Here is a 19493-nt window from a genome sequence, read left to right on the forward strand (position 1 = left end):
ACGGACACGGGAAATATGAGCCACTCTCGTTAATTAACTTACTTGTCGTACATGTTGCGTTGTTTGGCGAACATGAAGAGACTGGCCATGGGATCCGATCCGGCCGAGAGCAGGAACACCAGCGGAATTTTCGGCGAGCTGTCCGCGAACGAGGCCGCCAAATCGAAGGGTGGCGGCTCCACAAACGAGCGGTCCAGGTTGCGCGTAATGAAAGCCTGACAAAACCGGGCGACATTAAATGTGCACTCCGCCCCTGGGGCTACAGGGGGATTCAGGGGGGATTGGACTTCAACTCACCCGCACGGCGGGCACCAACTTGTCCGGACGCAGAGCCTTGATGACGATCAGGAAGTACATGTCGTTCACCGTGTTGTGCGGAGCCGGCAGCTGCAGCTGGTCGGGATTGCTCGCATCGTAGAAGTCGTGCCAGGCATCCGCATGGGTCTCCATCATCTGGGGCAGATTCTTGAGGCTATCCGAATAAATTGGGAGAGGAAATTAAAAAGATGCATCAATCTGCAGTGAGAATAAGTGTCCACTGTGCATTGTAAATTATAAATAAAATCCAAATAAAATTGTATAAAATTATTAACATTTAAATATGTATTTTTTCTAAATTCAAAAATGGGTTTAAATTTTAGGAGGTTGTTACTCTGCATATAATTGTAAACATCTTACCCGTCCAGGTCAGCGGCTCTGCAGATAACCGCCCAGGATTTATCGGGCAGCCAGGAAGCCAAAGGATTCGCTGGAATTTTCTTGTACCCAATGCCTCCTGTGAGGAAGAAGAGCAGAGCCGCCTTCTCCACGCGGCCCTGCGAAACCAGGATGCCCAGGCACATGACCAAGGAGATGACCAGCTTGTCCTTCTCGAACAGCGAGCGACACACATTCGTATAGATGGACTTGGTGAAGTAGTCATTGAGGTTCTTCAATCGTTCGGTCAATTGATCGGACTTCGGGGCCTTCAGAATCGTATTGACAAAGAGATTGAGGAACCAGGACAGGGAGTACTGGTACATGGGATCCACATTCGCCAGTTCGCTGATGCAGAAGAACAGGATGGCCGAGTGCTTGGACACGGGAATATATTGCTGCCGGGCGGCATCGATCTCGATTTCGGTGGCCACCGCAATTACCTGCTTTTCCTGGATGTCCTCTGAAAGAATCTTACTTGATGAAAGTATGTTGATGGCGTTTTCATCCTCTAGAACGTTGCCTTCCGAGGTGGACAGAACCTGGGAGTGGTGTGATACAAAGGATTAAAATGGAAAATGGAATGGGAAAACTAGAAAAAAGGCAAAGCTAAGTGGCATAAATATGTTTTTATTCATTGAAAATATTTCTGCAGTCAAAAAGCAAATTTCCGAGTATTTTCGTCCTGAATTCAAGAATAATTCTCATAAATAAATAATAAAAAATATAAAATTGAGATCATTTGATCTTGGCTTTTCTTTGCTTCCTATTTTATAGGATTTATTAATCAATTTTAAAATTATTAAGCTTTTAATGATTTGCACGAGGGCTCTGCTAGAAACAAAAGTTTGATTTCTTAATTTTGGAATTTAAGAAAAATAACCTCTTTTATTTGAAGTATTGGTTAGGAAACTTAATAAGTTATGATCTATGCTTTCCGCAGAAAACTGCTGTGCAGTTGCGACTTAAGTGTCCTGCTTCCACTTAATTGAATTGTCATTGGCCAGGCACAAAAGCATAAATTGCTGGACGAGCTCTAATTGAATCTGCGGAGCATGGCCAGCGGATTGGAATGGCAACTGCCGGAGTGCTCAAAGAGCATGCGACGGAATAAAAACATTTATTATGCCAACAGCAGCAGAAGGAGCAGAATCAGCAGGACTAGCAGCAGCAGCCAAAGAGCCTTACCTCTAATATCTTCGATTCGATGGTGTACAATGCATCACGATTCCTTGCGGACTCAATAATCAATTGTTCCTTCTTCTCTTGCAAATCGGGACGCTCGTGAGCCACCACAATCGCCAGCAATTGTTCGCGTAATCCCTGCTCCGTTATCATGAAATTTAATACTGTTACCTAAACAGAGGAGACAAAATGGAGGAAGGCACGACAGGATCAGTGGTGGTGTGGCATAGTGGTTCCACCACCGAGAGTGGCACGTAAAATGGAAGGAAAACTCAAAATAAACACACAATGTGCCACAAAAAGAGAAAAATTGTGTGGGCGTTGGGAGGTGTTTGGGGGCTGGCTAAAATAGAGATGGTTAAAAGGAAAACTGCTGACAACAGTTGCAGCATAAAAAGCGATGGCAAACGGCAGCAGGAGCGAAAAGCTGGAAAAATTTTATAAACACGTCGAGGAGCAGGAGCAGCAGGATGAGCAGGCGAGCATTGGGATAGATGTCCTCGATGTCGGGGCTTTGGCTGCTAGTTATGCAGCCACCTCGCACGTACATCACCATTCCACGGCCCCATCCACAGCCCCATCCACAGCCCCATCCACAGCCACAGCCACAGCCACATCCACATCATCGTCAATGCCAACGAAAATTTGCATATTCCCAGCGCCTGCTGCGCTGCATCGCATCCTCCAAATATCAATTTAAGTTGCTCGTTTTATTACACAACTAACGTCATCATTGCCGCAGACTGAAGACACCAGACTGCAGCTCTCCCTTTATTATAAATTTCTTTTTTTGGACAACTTACCATAACCATCACTTCCGGCGGATAACGCGGATTGCGGAGGCAGGTCGTTATGTAAAGACGAAAGTTGGGATTGTATTCTATCATTTGGTCGCCGCTCTTGATAAACACACCGCCCTTGTGCTTGATGATGTTCTTCTCCAGAATGGGCGTCAGATTCGAGTCGAGCTTCTCACCTTGGTGGGGGGCAGATGGGATGAGGTTCGTGTATCCAAGAAGTGCCCACCGGAACTCACCCACATTCTCTATGAGCACGGGTTGGCCAAAGGTGATGGCCAACTCCAAAACCTGCATGTAGTTCGCATCGCTCTGCTTGATCACCTTCAGGCCGTTGTTCTTCTCCATGTTCTTGATCCATTTGTTGGCTTGGACTAGAAGGGATTGGGATCATAATGACGTGGCATGATAAGGTGGGGTATGATATAGTATTACCTTGTGGATCGATGAGCAGGGAGTAACGACTGGAGTTGGTCACTATGATGCCATTTTCCACCGAAAAGTTATCCGCCGGCAGACCAGCCAAGGACCAGGCGCGAATGGTCATCGGGTGACCCAAAGTGGTGGCCAGAGAGAAGGTTTCGCTGCTGGGAATGTGTTTGCGCAGGCACAGCGCATTCCAGTCGTCCAGAATATTAACACGGTACTAGAAACGAAGTGCAGAGGTTTCAGCTAAATATGCTAAATATCTAAAGAGCCGGAAAATGTCCTGTCAGCTGTCTAAAAGCGGGAAAATTGAAAAAGACCACGGCAAAAAGGAGTAGAGAAAAAATCACGAAGAGAAAAATCAATGCCACGTGCTCATGCATATTAAAACCCTTTATGGTGCAGCTTTCCGAGAACCGAGGACCATTAGCTGTCATCGCTGGACAAGGACATATGTATGGACAAACCAAAAAAGTCTGGTTAACTCACCTCCGTGGTAAAATAGCCCAGGTAAGCGGTGCAACCGCCGGCGAGCAGGACATCGCCCACAATGTTGCTAATGGATTCGTGGAGATTCTTGGCCGCCTCCGACCAGCGCGTCTTCTCGCCGCCAAGGCCGCCCAGCAGCTTTTCAGCTCTGCAAAGGGAGAAAATATTTTAAAGAAAAATTTTAATAACTCCCTAGAAGATTTTACCTGTTCAACTTCTTCTCGCAGTTGTCGATTTCGTCCTCCAGTCGCTTCTTTTCCCTTGACTTCTCCGCAAAGAAGTCGTTCAGCTTCTGCAGCTTGTCTAGGATAACCTGGAGCTCCGCCCGCTTGGCATTCAGCTTCTCCATTTGCTGGGAAAGCTCTCCCTCGGCCTCGGCGAGAGCCGCCTTCTTGGGCATCACTATCCTGGCCACCTTGTCGTAGACATCCATGGCCCTCACCCAGCGGCAAATGCCCTCGCAGGCCATCGACGCCGCCTTAATCTTTTCGGGCACGAAATCCCGATCCGCTATGTACTTCTCCCGAATCCTCTTTATAATAGCCGGAGGTATATTATCCTTATCGAAGGTTTTCAAGGAGTCCAGGAACTTCATGTCGCTGAGCATGCGCATTGAGGGTCCCCAGTAGTCCTCCACCATGTGGCCACTGGGATCGGGCTTTCGATCGGGCTTAATGCCCCTAATCACGCAAACCGCCTCCATGGTCAACTTGACGCCGTACGGAGGGTTCTTCATGGACTTCACAATGAATATATCAGCTGGTTTTAGGGTGTTCAGGGCCTCCAAAGCCGCCTCCATGGCGGGAATGGCCTCGGCCAGATCGGTTTCACAGTCATCCTTGATTGCCTGAGCTGCAGCCGCAGCTTCATTGGCCGCCGCCTCATCCGCACCCACCACTTCCTTCTTCTTCTCCGCCTCCGCCGTCTCCCGTTCTATGTTCACCATGATGCGATCCGCTTCCTCGGAAAGGATCTTCAGCTTGGGCTGCAGATCATACAGGTTCGTCTGCATTTCACCCACCTGCCCGGCGGCAAAGTCCAGTTTCTCCAGGCCAGTGGTATACCGATCCCTCAGTCTGGTAATCTCGTCCAGCTTTCTGGTGTAGAAAGTGCGGAATGCCTTTAGCAACTCCAAATAGGCAGAGGGGGTCACATAATTGCGGCGATTCAACTCCAGGTAGCACTTCTCACTGGCATCCACCACCGACTGATGGAAGTACATGACGCAGTCGACCAGGTCCGCCTCCAGTTGGGTCAGCTCCCGCTCCCCGTCGGCCGTTTCGCGACGCACCTGCTCCTCCTGGTCGGGATCGGCGGGGTCCTTGGTCTGGACCTGCTCCTGCGGCTCCTCGCCATGCGGGCGATTCAGGTGCATCGAGGTGACGAAGTAGACGCCCACGCGGGACAGCGCCTCTTCCGGCCAGGGCATGTACCAGTCGATGGTGCAGCAGTTGATCAGCGAGGGATACACGCGGATGCGCTCCTTGAAGGAGTCACCGATGGGCGAGAAGGCCAGCGCGATGTGGAGCTGCTCCCGGATGCGATCGATGTAGTAGGCGTACACCTCGCTGGGCAGCGTGTCCAGAATCTTGCCCTGCGGTAATTCATGAGGGGTTAGTTAGCATTATATTGAGATATCGGGTTGAGGCAGGGATTTGACCAAGGAAGTGGCATTGTGATTTTGGCAAAAGTACCTTTACTTTTTTGCTCAGTGCTGATTGAATTAAGGATTAAAAAAAAACTTCAGATTATATTTAAATCTTTTAAAATGGCTCTTAAATCATGTTCCGTTTTCTGAAATATTTTTAAAATATTGTTAAGCTATTAATGGTAACAAAACAAAAATTTTTATAAACGTCTGTACCTTTATCTTACTTAATAAAATATTCCATTAATTTGTTTAGCAACATATTTAGAACTGTGAAAGCCTTTACAATACTATTATAATGATCCTTATGATTAGCAATTTTAATGCTCCATTTGGCTACTTTTTACCCTTGGCTTGACAGTTCCTCCTGTTCGCACTCACCAATTGTTTGGCTACATTTGCCATGTTCTCCATGATGGTTGCCTTGTCCTCCAGCTGATAGAGATTGGGCAAATCACCGGTATTAAGTATGCCATTGATATCCTCCACGTAGCCCTCATCCGTTGCCTGCAATCGACCACAGGGAGAAACAGAAACAGAAAAGGAGAATTCAGAGCTGTGCAATGCAAATCGGAGTGCAGTTCGAGTTGCAGTTGAAGTGGAAGTTGGCATGGCAGAAAGGGAGCTGGGAGCAGTATGTGAAAGGTAGTTGCAGCTGAAGTTGAGCTATGCTGCTGGCCAAACGCATTTTTATGTAGCCGGGGAAGGGCTGCTCTGCCCCGGGATCCTGGGACATGCATTTTGCATTCGCCTAAGTGGCCTTGTCCCAGGACTCAGGAACCAGAGCCCGGAGCACTGGCAATGCAGGTAGCACTAGGCCGGAGGAGCCGGCTTTCGGTGTAATTGTTAATTAATATCTGCATGGGGCCCAGACAGACGAACAGGGGGCCAGATAAATCATTGATTGAACGGCCCAAGAAATCCAAAAACATTCTAATGCATCGAAAAGTTTTCATCGAAGGAAAGGGGGGATGATGTGGCCTCCAATCCGATTGGGATTTCGAATCACTGTCGAGCTGCGGCAAACAGAATTAAAGCAGTTTTAAGCCGGTCAAATGGCTTCTTATGGATCTCCACCTTTGGTCACGCTTCACGGTCAAATGGTTTCGGTGGACAAAGGGCGCATTAGGCGAATTCGGAGCATTATTATTACTATGTGTCGGGCAACAATGTGTAAACACCTGCATATTGTTCGGCACACATGTCGTATCGATTGGGTTTTGGCCATGCTAATTTATTGACCAACATTTAATGTGGACTGAGATCGCAGCTCACCACACGCCGCCTTTGTTTCGCTGGCAATTTTCTGAAGCCCACTCATGTGCTCTTGATTTGCCATAAATTGAGCCGCTGCCTATGCAAATTACTGAGCAATAATCAAGTTAGTTCAACAATTAACCTAATTATAAATGCAAATTCTGGCAAAACAATGAGTGCTGCCGAGCTTCCGTATTGAAAACTGATTTGAGCCAAATTTAATTGTCCCCCGGCTCGTGCGACACAATTTTGGCCAGACAACGGATCCCTGAACTCGACTTTATATCCAAGAGTATTCAAATTAATTTCAATTTAATTTATCAATTTACATACTCAGTTTACCGAGAAGTCAGAGAGTCGAGGCGGGGTCTTTATGGGTTTATTGTTCCCAGCCCGGGCTCAGTTTTGATTTCGAGCCGATTTGCAACCTTATTAAAACGCCATTCTGGCGGATTAGCATATCTGCCTCTTACGACAATCGGTTTCCAGCTAACTCACCTGCGCGTCGGAGAAGAGGAACACGGTGTGGTTCAAGTTGAAGCTGGCCGCCATCAGAATCTTCTTCAGGTCGTCCCGCCAGTCCGTGATGGTGTAGCTCTTCGACACCTGGACCGTCATCAGCCGGCAGTCGGCTATGTAGGCGGCCAGCCGCGCGGAGCTCCGCCGGCCCGATCCGCCCATGCCCACCATAAGGATGTTGCCACGCGGCATCTGCAGCACCCGGGACACTCTGGAAAGGAAAGAGGTCAGATGGGAACTCATTATTAAGACTTCCAGATATGGAACCCAAAACTAAACTTCTAAATTCCATAACATTAGTTATGGAAACCCGATTTTGATATAGCATACCTCTAGGAGTTTGTAGACGAATTCTCTAACAAAATACATTTAAATTATTTGTTTTAAAGAGGGTCGAAATTTTAACCCATTTTCATGTTGGATTATTCCAACCGCTTTCAGTATGGGCACCCAAAACTGCACTTCCAGATTCCATAACTTGAGTTGTTTTAACCCGATTTTGACGTGGGATCCCTCTTTGAGTTTGTGGTTGAATTCTCTAACATTCTACATTTAAATTATTTGTTTTAAGGAGGGTCTAAATTTTAGCCCATTTTCATGTTGGATTATTCCAACCGCTTTCAGTATGGGCACCCAAAACTGCACTTCCAGATTCCATAACTTGAGTTGTTTTAACCCGATTTTGACGTGGGATCCCTCTTTGAGTTTGTGGTTGAATTCTCTAACATTCTACATTTAAATTATTTGTTTTAAGGAGGGTCGAAATTTTAGCCCATTTTCATGTTGGATTATTCCAACCGCTTTCAGTATGGGCACCCAAAACTGCACTTCCAGATTCCATAACTTGAGTTGTTTTAACCCGATTTTGACGTGGGATCCCTCTTTGAGTTTGTGGTTGAATTCTCTAACATTCTACATTTAAATTATTTGTTTTAAGGAGGGTCGAAATTTTAGCCCATTTTCATGTTGGATTATTCCGTATTTCCAATGGCTTCCAGTATGAGCACCCAAAACTGCACTTCCAGATTCCATAACTTGAGTTGTTTTAACCGGATTTTGACGTGGGATCCCTCTATGAGTTTGTGGCCGAATTCTCTAACATTCTACATTCAAATTTTTCTTTTGAAAGAGGGTCGAAATTTTAGCCCATTTTCATGTTGGAATTTCTCTTATTTCCAACGGCTTTCAGTACAAGCACCCAAAACTGAACTTCTAAATTCCAAAACTTGAGTTATTGAAACCCAATTTTGATGTGGCATACCTCTATGAGTTTGTGGTTGAATTCTCTAACATTCTACATTTAAATTATTTGTTTTAAGGAGGGTCGAAATTTTAGCCCATTTTCATGTTGGATTATTCCGTATTTCCAATGGCTTCCAGTATGAGCACCCAAAACTGCACTTCCAGATTGCATAACTTGAGTTGTTTTAACCGGATTTTGACGTGGGATCCCTCTATGAGTTTGTGGCCGAATTCTCTAACATTCTACATTCAAATTTTTCTTTTGAAAGAGGGTCGAAATTTTAGCCCATTTTCATGTTGGAATTTCTCTTATTTCCAACGGCTTTCAGTACAAGCACCCAAAACTGAACTTCTAAATTCCAAAACTTGAGTTATTGAAACCCAATTTTGATGTGGCATACCTCTATGAGTTTGTGGTTGAATTCTCTAACATTCTACATTTAAATTATTTGTTTTAAGGAGGGTCGAAATTTTAGCCCATTTTCATGTTGGATTATTCCGTATTTCCAATGGCTTCCAGTATGAGCACCCAAAACTGCACTTCCAGATTCCATAACTTGAGTTGTTTTAACCCGATTTTGACGTGGGATCCCTCTATGAGTTTGTGGCCGAATTCTCTAACATTCTACATTTAAAATATTTGTTTTAAGGAGGGTCTAAATTTTAGCCCATTTTCATGTTGGATTATTCCAACCGCTTTCAGTATGGGCACCCAAAACTGCACTTCCAGATTCCATAACTTGAGTTGTTTTAACCCGATTTTGACGTGGGATCCCTCTTTGAGTTTGTGGTTGAATTCTCTAACATTCTACATTTAAATTATTTGTTTTAAGGAGGGTCGAAATTTTAGCCCATTTTCATGTTGGATTATTCCGTATTTCCAATGGCTTCCAGTATGAGCACCCAAAACTGCACTTTCAGATTCCATAACTTGAGTTGTTTTAACCCGATTTTGACGTGGGATCCCTCTATGAGTTTGTGGCCGAATTCTCTAACATTCTACATTCAAATTTTTCTTTTGAAAGAGGGTCGAAATTTTAGCCCATTTTCATGTTGGAATTTCTCTTATTTCCAACGGCTTTCAGTACAAGCACCCAAAACTGAACTTCTAAATTCCAAAACTTGAGTTATTGGAACCCAATTTTGATGTGGCATACCTCTATGAGTTTGTGGTTGAATTCTCTAACATTCTACATTTAAATTATTTGTTTTAAGGAGGGTCGAAATTTTAGCCCATTTTCATGTTGGATTATTCCGTATTTCCAATGGCTTCCAGTATGAGCACCCAAAACTGCACTTCCAGATTGCATAACTTTAGTTGTTTTAACCCGATTTTAACGTGGGATCCCTCTATGAGTTTGTGGCCGAATTCTCTAACATTCTACATTCAAATTTTTCTTTTGAAAGAGGGTCGAAATTTTAGCCCATTTTCATGTTGGAATTTCTCTTATTTCCAACGGCTTTCAGTACAAGCACCCAAAACTGAACTTCTAAATTCCAAAACTTGAGTTATTGAAACCCAATTTTGATGTGGCATACCTCTATGAGTTTGTGGTTGAATTCTCTAACATTCTACATTTAAATTATTTGTTTTAAGGAGGGTCGAAATTTTAGCCCATTTTCATGTTGGATTATTCCGTATTTCCAATGGCTTCCAGTATGAGCACCCAAAACTGCACTTCCAGATTCCATAACTTGAGTTGTTTTAACCCGATTTTGACGTGGGATCCCTCTATGAGTTTGTGGCCGAATTCTCTAACATTCTACATTTAAAATATTTGTTTTAAGGAGGGTCTAAATTTTAGCCCATTTTCATGTTGGATTATTCCAACCGCTTTCAGTATGGGCACCCAAAACTGCACTTCCAGATTCCATAACTTGAGTTGTTTTAACCCGATTTTGACGTGGGATCCCTCTTTGAGTTTGTGGTTGAATTCTCTAACATTCTACATTTAAATTATTTGTTTTAAGGAGGGTCGAAATTTTAGCCCATTTTCATGTTGGATTATTCCGTATTTCCAATGGCTTCCAGTATGAGCACCCAAAACTGCACTTTCAGATTCCATAACTTGAGTTGTTTTAACCCGATTTTGACGTGGGATCCCTCTATGAGTTTGTGGCCGAATTCTCTAACATTCTACATTCAAATTTTTCTTTTGAAAGAGGGTCGAAATTTTAGCCCATTTTCATGTTGGAATTTCTCTTATTTCCAACGGCTTTCAGTACAAGCACCCAAAACTGAACTTCTAAATTCCAAAACTTGAGTTATTGGAACCCAATTTTGATGTGGCATACCTCTATGAGTTTGTGGTTGAATTCTCTAACATTCTACATTTAAATTATTTGTTTTAAGGAGGGTCGAAATTTTAGCCCATTTTCATGTTGGATTATTCCGTATTTCCAATGGCTTCCAGTATGAGCACCCAAAACTGCACTTCCAGATTGCATAACTTTAGTTGTTTTAACCCAATTTTAACGTGGGATCCCTCTATGAGTTTGTGGCCGAATTCTCTAACATTCTACATTCAAATTTTTCTTTTGAAAGAGGGTCGAAATTTTAGCCCATTTTCATGTTGGAATTTCTCTTATTTCCAACGGCTTTCAGTACAAGCACCCAAAACTGAACTTCTAAATTCCAAAACTTGAGTTATTGAAACCCAATTTTGATGTGGCATACCTCTATGAGTTTGTGGTTGAATTCTCTAACATTCTACATTTAAATTATTTGTTTTAAGGAGGGTCGAAATTTTAGCCCATTTTCACGTTGGATTTTTCTTTATTTTCAATAGAATAAGAACCCAAAACTGAATTTTTAATTCAGTTATTGTAACCCGGTTTTTATGTGGCATACATCTATCGCTTTGTAGTTAAATTTATTAAAATTATACATTACAATTTTTTGACTTAAAGAGGGTAAGCATATCAGCCCTTTGTAATATTGGTGTATGCTTTATAGATTCTAAAAATAATGGACTTGAAAACAGTCAACCAGTAACCCAAAACAGTCAAGCCAGTAAAAACAATCTTAATTAAATTCGAAACAAATGAATCAGGGAGGCACTTCAAAGCCATTGGTGGCAAGAACCTCGAATTCTCTAACATTCTACATTTAAATTTTCCTTTTGAAAGAGGGTCGAAATTTTATCCCATTTTCATGTTGTATTTTTCTTAACTTCTAAATTCCATAACTTGAGTTATTGCAACTCTATACTTCTATGAGTTTGGAAAGGGCACTCAAAGCTTCGCTTCGAGATTTCATGACTTGGGTGAAGGGATCCCGATTTTGATTTGCGATTGAATTCTTCAAAAATGCAAATTTCAAAAGTTTACCACAGTCTTTTTGAATTGCTTTTAAAATAGGTGCTTGTATCTGGGTAATACATTTCTGATTTCAAAGTGTAATATTTCTATAAAACCCTAAAAAACGTATCGCAGAAGAATACTCTTTAGCTTACCTGCTCACGTGCTCGATGGCAAACCGGAACATGACCAGATCCATGGGTGAGCTCGAGAATGAGTTATACTCCCTGAGGTAGTACTTCATCAGTTTCTCTAGCTTCTCGTAGGTTTCGCCCTCGTCGTAAAACTTTGGCTCTGCATCCGGTTCCATGTAATTTCCATAGAAAAGGTTGCGGAGATCGTTGTCGGTCAGCTTTTCGCCCGGCTCGATGCGTTCGCCGAATGCCTGCTCCAGGGGGAATCTCAGATTGGACTTGCAGGCATCCACGGCCATCAGGAGCAGACGATCTCGATCCTTCTGGTCGACCAAACTGAAAACAAGAGTTATTTATATGATAGAACTATCAGCTGTGTGATAAGGACATTAACCCACCGGTCGTAAAACACGCGATAGGTTTCGTGGGCCCACAGGCGACCCAGCTTCTCGGGATCGGGCATCCGCTTGGGCGGGACCATGACGATGCCCTGGAAGACGCGGGTGATGTCCCGCAGGGAGAAGGAGTAGTGCGACTTGGCCGGCGTGGGCAGGAAGCTGCGAATCGCCTCGCGGTACACACTGACCATGGCCTCCGATAAGCCCTGCGAATGGAGAGCAATTTCTCACATAAAGGTGCAATAAAAACCCCAAAACACAAACAGTTAAAGGATAGCGAGACAGTCGAAGTTTTTGGGGAAATGAAGCTATAAAATACGCCATTTTAATTTTATTATGTACCCGGCGCTTGGATGCGAGCCAAGCACGGCAGACGACACACGGATGGACCATTGACTCCGCTGACCAGACAATCATCCTCCGGTCGCTTTCTGCCTGCGGTTTTTACACCAACACAAATTGGCCGGGAATATGGTTTTGATGTGGCAAAATATTGTAATTATTAATTTTAAAGGCAGAAACTGTTTAAAAGAAACCTTTTGACAAATAATAAACTGTCTTTTCGAAATTTTAATATTCTAATATTGAAATATTAAATATAATATATTCCTTTTACTATTTAATTAAGTACTCAAGATGTTAACTAGGTTCTTCAAGTATTAAGTATCTTTCGATTACTTCCATATTTCGTTTATAGTAATGGTTATATTTCTGTTACTATTACTTATAAAAAAACCACTTTAAAACTCAAAACTGTTTCGCTCAGTGCATACTGTTGTTATGGGCTACTCGAACAAGATACGTACGCGGGAGAGCAGAGCCACCTTTTCCGGATAACCCTTGGAAAAATGCCAATCACCAATCGTTGTGAATATTCGAACGATGGTGGAGTCCTCAAAGGAATCGACGGCCACCACGAACATGTGGCGATAGAGACGCGGGAAAATGAAGTTACTGCCACCCAAAGTGCCCATGGCGCAGATGAGAGTCTGTCCAACGATTCCGGGTTCGCACAGATGGAATGGGAAGACAAGAGGGCAGAGATGAAAACTTTACAGATAACTTATGGCCAGTTTATGGCCGTAATAAGTTGTCAACTGGCAAACTTCACCTACCATGTCCACCAGCTCGATTTTGGTGGTATCGACCAGGTCCGACCAATAACCATGATCCAACCAAGTGCGAAGCAGCTCCAGAGGAGCCTGAGAGCCATAGGTGTCCTTCGAGGGCATGGCCACATCGTCGCAGAAAACAGTGCACTGTCAAAATGGACGTTAGTATATGTTATCTATTATTTAACACTATTATTTACAAACCTTTTTACCCAAAGAGGGCCCAAATACCCCCTTGCGACGCCTGTCCAACTTGCTCATGATGGTGTCCTGGACCATTTGAGCCGAGGTTCGAGCTGAGAAGTTGATGACATTGACTAGGTTGGCGAACTTGGGCATGGCCAACAGATTGCTGGTGATGATGGCACTCTTTCCCGTGCCCGTGGGACCCACCACCAACATGGCATATGATTTCGAGATGCAAAATTCCTGCCAGTAGGATATGTAACCAGTTTCCTTGGTGGGCACGATTAGCTCGCTAATCTGGGCATTCTCCGGGAAGTTGGCTGTGGTTCCCGTGCTGTCGTCGCTTTTCTGCCAGGTCCACCAGTTCTCGGCCTCGTCGAACCTGTAGTCCAGGAAGACCAACTTCTCGGGGAACATCTGGCCGCGATTCAGCGAGAAGTACTTCGGCTTGGGGTAGTTGTCATTGGAGCCGTATATGACCTTGCGCAGCAGGGTGTCAAAGGTCTTCTGACCCTGACCCGTGAGCGCCGAGCAGTAGGCCCAGGCGAAGCAGAAGAGGAACATCTGCTGGAACCAGGCCTGGTTGAACATCTTGTGCTTCTCGAGGAAGTGCAGGAAGAACCGAGAGAAGGTCTGGTACTGATAGATGGGCGACAGCTCCAGCATTTGCTTGCACTGGGGCAGGAAGTCCAGGGCAGCCGGCACCAGCCACTCGGTCATGTCCTCGAACAGGGTCATGTAGATCTCACTGAGACCCACCTTGTTGACCAGGACATTGGTGAAGCTCTTGTGGAGCGCCCGCCATCCCAGCTGCGATGGCTCCATGTAGATCATGCCGCAACGCGACACTGTAGCCGGAGATGCCTGCTCCAGGTCCGCCGGCTCGAACATCATGTTCATCAGCTTGGTCATCTGCATAATCTCGCCGGACATCAGGCAGAGCTTCTTGTTGTCGTCCAGCACGGTGTTCAGATTCTCGATCCACACCGCATCCACGGGCCCATCGAACATCACCCAGGCCCTCTCGCCCTTGGGTCCCTGGACCTGTTCCCTGAAGGTTTTGGCCAGCACTCCGTCGTACCACTCGTGGGACACCGGATCGAAGCGCCCGTAGAGCTGGCCCATGGTGATGGCCTTCGGATTGATGATGCGGAACGTGACCGGGAACTCCTTCAGCGTCGCCTCCTCATCGTTGGCAACATTGCGCAACGTCTGGGCCAAAACCTGGGGTACAAAAATAATAGGAACACGTAAAGAAATTGTATTTATTATATCATATTTATGGCGGATTTTCTAAGAATTCTATATTCTACACTTTATTTTTTTTTTTTAACTAGGCCCCTGTAAACATCATGAGTTATTATAGTTTAGTTTTTAAATATCCTAAATTTTTAAATATAGATAGAAATAAAATATTGTAGTATAATATAATATATAATAATATAATATATATAATAATATTAAGATAGTACTAAATAAGCATAATTATTTTTTAAAAATTTTTAAACTATAGAAATTACTAATATTTGTTATAAGTTTTGTGCTAATTACAGGATTACAGGTTTTATTTTATTGCTTATTTTTAATAAAAGAAAAACAAACCAAGTTTTTTTTAGCAGACCTGCCCTTCAATTTATATATACATTAAAACTTAATAATCTGTAATTATTTTTTCCTTGTGCAGATTAAGTCGTTTGTTAACTCATTAATTCCAGCCCATTTAATTGGCTGGCCGGCAAAAGTAATAAGCGTTGTGGGTGGAGTTTTTTTCCAGAATGTCAGACTCTCACCTGGTAGGCAGTGGTCTTGCCGCCCATCGAGCCACCCACAATCATCAGGCCGTGCCGCACGAGCAGCATCTCGTATATCTGCAGAATTTTCTCCAAATACCAGGGCGTCGCCTGCAAATTCCGATCCGCCAGGTTGATGTGCAGCCACTTGAGTATGTCGCCACGTTGCGGCTATCCGGCGTAAATAAAATATGAAAAGTGGAAAATATTATGCCGGCAGTTAATAAATGTTGTATATGCACGTTTTAAAGGGCTATCGTATCTGACAATGGATCACAAAGAAAATCTTATAGCTCTAATATTATGATAGTTTTTTAAGGAATAAAGACAACTAGTTATAGTTTCGTTTAAGCCCCTCCCCATCGTATACACCATTTTTTATTTATTTATCATTAAACCATTATCGACTTAATTGGCGGCGCTTGCAGGTCATTACACCTGAAGAATGATAATTGATTTAAACAGCTGACGGATAATATTGCTTACCATGGGCAGCTCGACGCCGGGGAAGAGATCCATGTAGATGCCGATGAACAGGGAGATGTCCTGCTCCAGGAATTTTGGCAAATTGACATCCACAATGGCGCGCAGCACAATCTCCGGCTCCGGCAGGTCAGTATAAAGCCGTCGCAGCGATGCGGAGGCCAACAGAACCGACTTTACGGCGCGCATTCCTGCCAAATAAAGGCACAGTCTTACTTCAGTAAGTATTACTTGTAAAAAATTTATATAAAATGACCAAAACTAAATTTAAAAGCAAATATTTTATAGCTAATATCCAGTCTTTTTTAAAACTTTTTCATGTAGAACATCATTTAAGATTATTATTCAGTAGATCACCTTATTTTCCCTTGGTGGACTACCTAATCATCTCATAAGATCCTAATTTTTTCTATGTTTGGGGTACTTAGAGGTTCCTCTGTATTTTCCCGAGGCTTAGAGATCTACGGAAGTTCGGGAGCGTGGGAAGTCGGAGGTTTTGGGGCATTAGCTTGACAGTTATGCCAGCGCATAACTCAACCTGGAGTCAGCAGGTTCAGGTATTTGGCGATGGCGATGCCGTGGCCCATGGCGACGACGAGGCGGGGTGTCATAGCGGGTGTAATACCTGGAGTTGTGCCCCATTCGATACCCATTCCCGTCTTCATTATGGAGCCGGGCAAATGCTAAACTTTCGCAACGTTGCAAAAACAGCTGGACAGGAGTCGAAGGGTGCCAGTGGGCGGGTGGGCAACGAAATGTACAAATAGTTTTTATTATTACTTGGCAGAGCGGCAAATACAATGTGTGTGTGTCTATGTGCCATTTGTCTCTCACACACGCAACACAAAAGCGCAGCGAAACTTGCAAGAAAGTTTTTCAATTTAAACTCAAAATAAGATACTGATCAAATGTACTTTGCACATAAACTTGCACACAGCTGCCTTCCTGCAATTGCAGCCAGCGGCCGGACCAAGATGCACACGCACACCACCCATGGAGCCCCGAGGACTGAGGGACTGGAGCTGGAAAAGCCGAGCCAGAGCCAGAGCCAGAACCAGAACCCGGACGGAGTGGCAAACACAGACATGTTGTAATGTCATATGACATGTTACGTCGTAAAAGGACCAATATCTTTGCCTTGAAACAAGCAGAAGGATGCGAGAGAAGCGAGAGAAGAAGACACGCACGCAGGACATGAGACATCCGGAAAGTTGTATTCCCAGCTCCCGAACCGGAAACCCCCCTCACCCCCTTTCAGAGCCCCTTGAAAACCATACCGTACTCCCCCAAAGTTCTGCTGCACAGATGGAGTAAAAAACACGTGTTGTTGACTACTTTTGCGCCTTATTAGCCAGGTGGAGCAGGAGCAGGCTACCCTTGGCCCCTGACCAGGTAAGGTCTAATACCAGCTTTATGCTCGGGACTTTTGTGCTTCACTGCACAGGAGTTCCCGGAAAAGGTGGAAATAAAGTAGCCATTGCTGCGCTGTCAGGGGGCAGAAGTGATGTTCTCCTTTCAATTAGGATCAATTAAGATCTTGATATAATTGGGTTTCACCTTGTTATTCGTTTATGAGAATGGCTTATTAACTGAATTTCCCTTCTTTAAACTTTAGCTTTAATTTTTTTTAAATAATATTTTTACTCAAAAAAAATGTAAGTTACCCCTTGACAACCAATATTTTTTGATGGCCAAGAAATGAGTAGCTGAACTGAAAAAATTTCCAGAAATAAAAAGTTTATCCTTGAGCGTTCTAAAATATCTTTTAAATTCTAACTTGTATGTAAATTCTATGTAAATTCTTACTCTAATATAAAAAAATATATCCCATTTAATGGATGAAATGCTTTTCTTTAAAAAGAACACTAATATTCTTTAAAATAAACTATAAACTATATAAGTGGACTATCCTATACACCATCAGTAATAATTGGAATTTTGAAGGACTCCAACTCACCGTAATCGTAGTGGGACTGCGAGGACAGCTGCTCGGAGCAGAGCTTATAGGCCTGCACAATCTTCTGGGAGAGATTCCTGGCCATGTCGAATCCGTTCGAGTACAGGGTGATCTCGCCAATCATGGCGTAGTCCGGCACCATCATGGCCACCGTGCGGAACAGGACCTTCAGATTGTCCGGCAGCTCCGTTCGGCCGGCGTAGCTGTGGGGCAAAAAGGACATGAACGGGCAGAGACACCGGGATTAGAGCCCTTTGGGCAATCAAATTCATCAAAGTGCAAGTGCTAATGGCATAAATACTAAACACAGGCCCTCCCTCCCCAGTTCTACCATTTTCCCATTTTGCCATGCCCAGGCCCGATGGCCAATAACCAATATGAGTGACTGCTCTTAAGAACGTCTGGCTGCGTGACAAATTGGCAGGCAGGCAGGAAAAAGCAGAGCAGAGCAGGGCTAAAAAAGCATGCTTCTAGCCGGCAGGAATGGCAAAGCCAAAGCAAAAGCGACGTCCAATCGAAATTAAGACCTTCGCTGAATGGCGCAATCAGTTACGGCCGGAGAGGTCTGCAACGAGTACCAGGAGCTGGAGCTGGAGCTGGAGCAGGGGCAGGAGAACGAGCCGGAGGATTCCCAGAGCCGGGCTAATATGCATGTTTGTCGCAGCTGTTCCACATGCATGCCAAAGCAATAAATATCCCGATGGGAAAATCTCCAATAACGCAATAACTACCAATATCGGAACGCAGTGCGTCCACCTCCGGGTGGGTGTGTCGCCCGTATCAGCCCTATCTGCCGTATGGTAGGCTTACAAAGCAACTAAATGTATTTTCAAATGCCCGGGCCCTCAGAAAGAAGGAAAAAAGCGTCGAGCAGGAAGTGCGCAAAAAATGCGATGCGTGAAACCGCAGCTGCTGTTCCCAGTAACCCAGCAATGCCAGCATCCCGGCATCCCGGCAGCCCAACCCGAAAAACCCCGCCACTCACCCGGGATTCATGGTTATGAATATGGAACAAGTCGGATCCAGTTTGAGCATTGTATCCTCGAAAAAGAATTTCACAACCTTGCGTCCGATGGCCCGCTGGATGGTCAGGATCTGTTGCGCCACCACGGAGAGCACCTCCAGCTCGATGCGATTGAACTCGTCGAAGCAGGCCCAGGCGCCCGATTGTGCCAAGCCCTGCAAGGAATCCGGAGAAATGGGTGAATCGGTGAATGGGTGAATGGTTGAATGTGGGTGTGCAAGTGGCACTGGCAGTGGCTATGGATGAGGAGGTAGTCAGAGCACACACACACAGTCGGGGGAACAATCCCGAATGGGGCTGCAAAAAAATGGCACACAAATAGAAACAGAAATTCCTGGACACGAGAGTGCAAGGGCAATGTCCAAACACCAGCCAGGGCTCGATGGCGAGGAGTGGGAAAAGCAAACAGCAGCATAAACATTATTTTCTCCTTCTCATGGCTCGGTTTCTGTTTTCAGGTTTTCTGATTCCTGGGGGCCAGAGGAGGTGGTGGAGGAGGCGACAGCGACTACGACTACGACTACGACCCTTTGATATGCTTCCTTTTGCATGTTGCAATAAATATGCTGTTTTATCCCAGCTGGGATCCCCATGCCCCACTCCACTTTCCCCGGCACAAATAGAACGCCAAGGCAGCGAGCTGACCCGACTGCAAGTGCCGTACCAAACCATAGCGCACCATATCATACCATCCCTATGCCGGGATCGGTGCCGGAGTGGGTGTGGCTGGTCGGACGGAATCTATCAGTGATATGTCCCTATGAGCTGCCCGTTGGTCATGCACCGGAGTTCCCATAGCTGGCCGAAGAAAAGGTTCGAGTTTCCCCTAATTAGGGAAATCCTTTGTGGA

The 19493-nt window shown here is 44.6% G+C and overlaps 1 protein-coding gene across 2 annotated transcripts in view; it reads right to left on the reverse strand.

The window, feature by feature from the left end:
• LOC108035417 (dynein axonemal heavy chain 3) overlaps window positions 1-19493 on the reverse strand; it is a 41170-nt gene that overhangs the window by 4190 nt on the left and 17487 nt on the right. The window contains exons 27-46 of one of the 2 annotated variants that reach the window (XM_017111039.3): window positions 18605-18798; window positions 17620-17822; window positions 15666-15853; window positions 15180-15350; window positions 13408-14613; window positions 13207-13350; window positions 12898-13080; window positions 12092-12297; window positions 11715-12029; window positions 6997-7228; window positions 5623-5748; window positions 3800-5187; window positions 3594-3741; window positions 3114-3324; window positions 2918-3052; window positions 2685-2857; window positions 1885-2052; window positions 679-1238; window positions 298-472; window positions 43-215 (exon numbers count right to left, since the gene is read on the reverse strand). In XM_017111039.3, coding sequence (XP_016966528.1) covers window positions 43-215; window positions 298-472; window positions 679-1238; window positions 1885-2052; window positions 2685-2857; window positions 2918-3052; window positions 3114-3324; window positions 3594-3741; window positions 3800-5187; window positions 5623-5748; window positions 6997-7228; window positions 11715-12029; window positions 12092-12297; window positions 12898-13080; window positions 13207-13350; window positions 13408-14613; window positions 15180-15350; window positions 15666-15853; window positions 17620-17822; window positions 18605-18798 — 6299 coding nt within the window. Of the gene's footprint in view, window positions 1-42; window positions 216-297; window positions 473-678; window positions 1239-1884; window positions 2053-2684; window positions 2858-2917; window positions 3053-3113; window positions 3325-3593; window positions 3742-3799; window positions 5188-5622; window positions 5749-6838; window positions 6927-6996; window positions 7229-11714; window positions 12030-12091; window positions 12298-12897; window positions 13081-13206; window positions 13351-13407; window positions 14614-15179; window positions 15351-15665; window positions 15854-17619; window positions 17823-18604; window positions 18799-19493 lie in introns of those variants that run through there. The other variant, XM_050886131.1, reaches the window with a different exon arrangement.

Source organism: Drosophila biarmipes, chromosome 3L (genome assembly GCF_025231255.1).
Source record: "Drosophila biarmipes strain raj3 chromosome 3L, RU_DBia_V1.1, whole genome shotgun sequence".
Lineage (NCBI taxonomy): Eukaryota > Metazoa > Arthropoda > Insecta > Diptera > Drosophilidae > Drosophila > Drosophila biarmipes.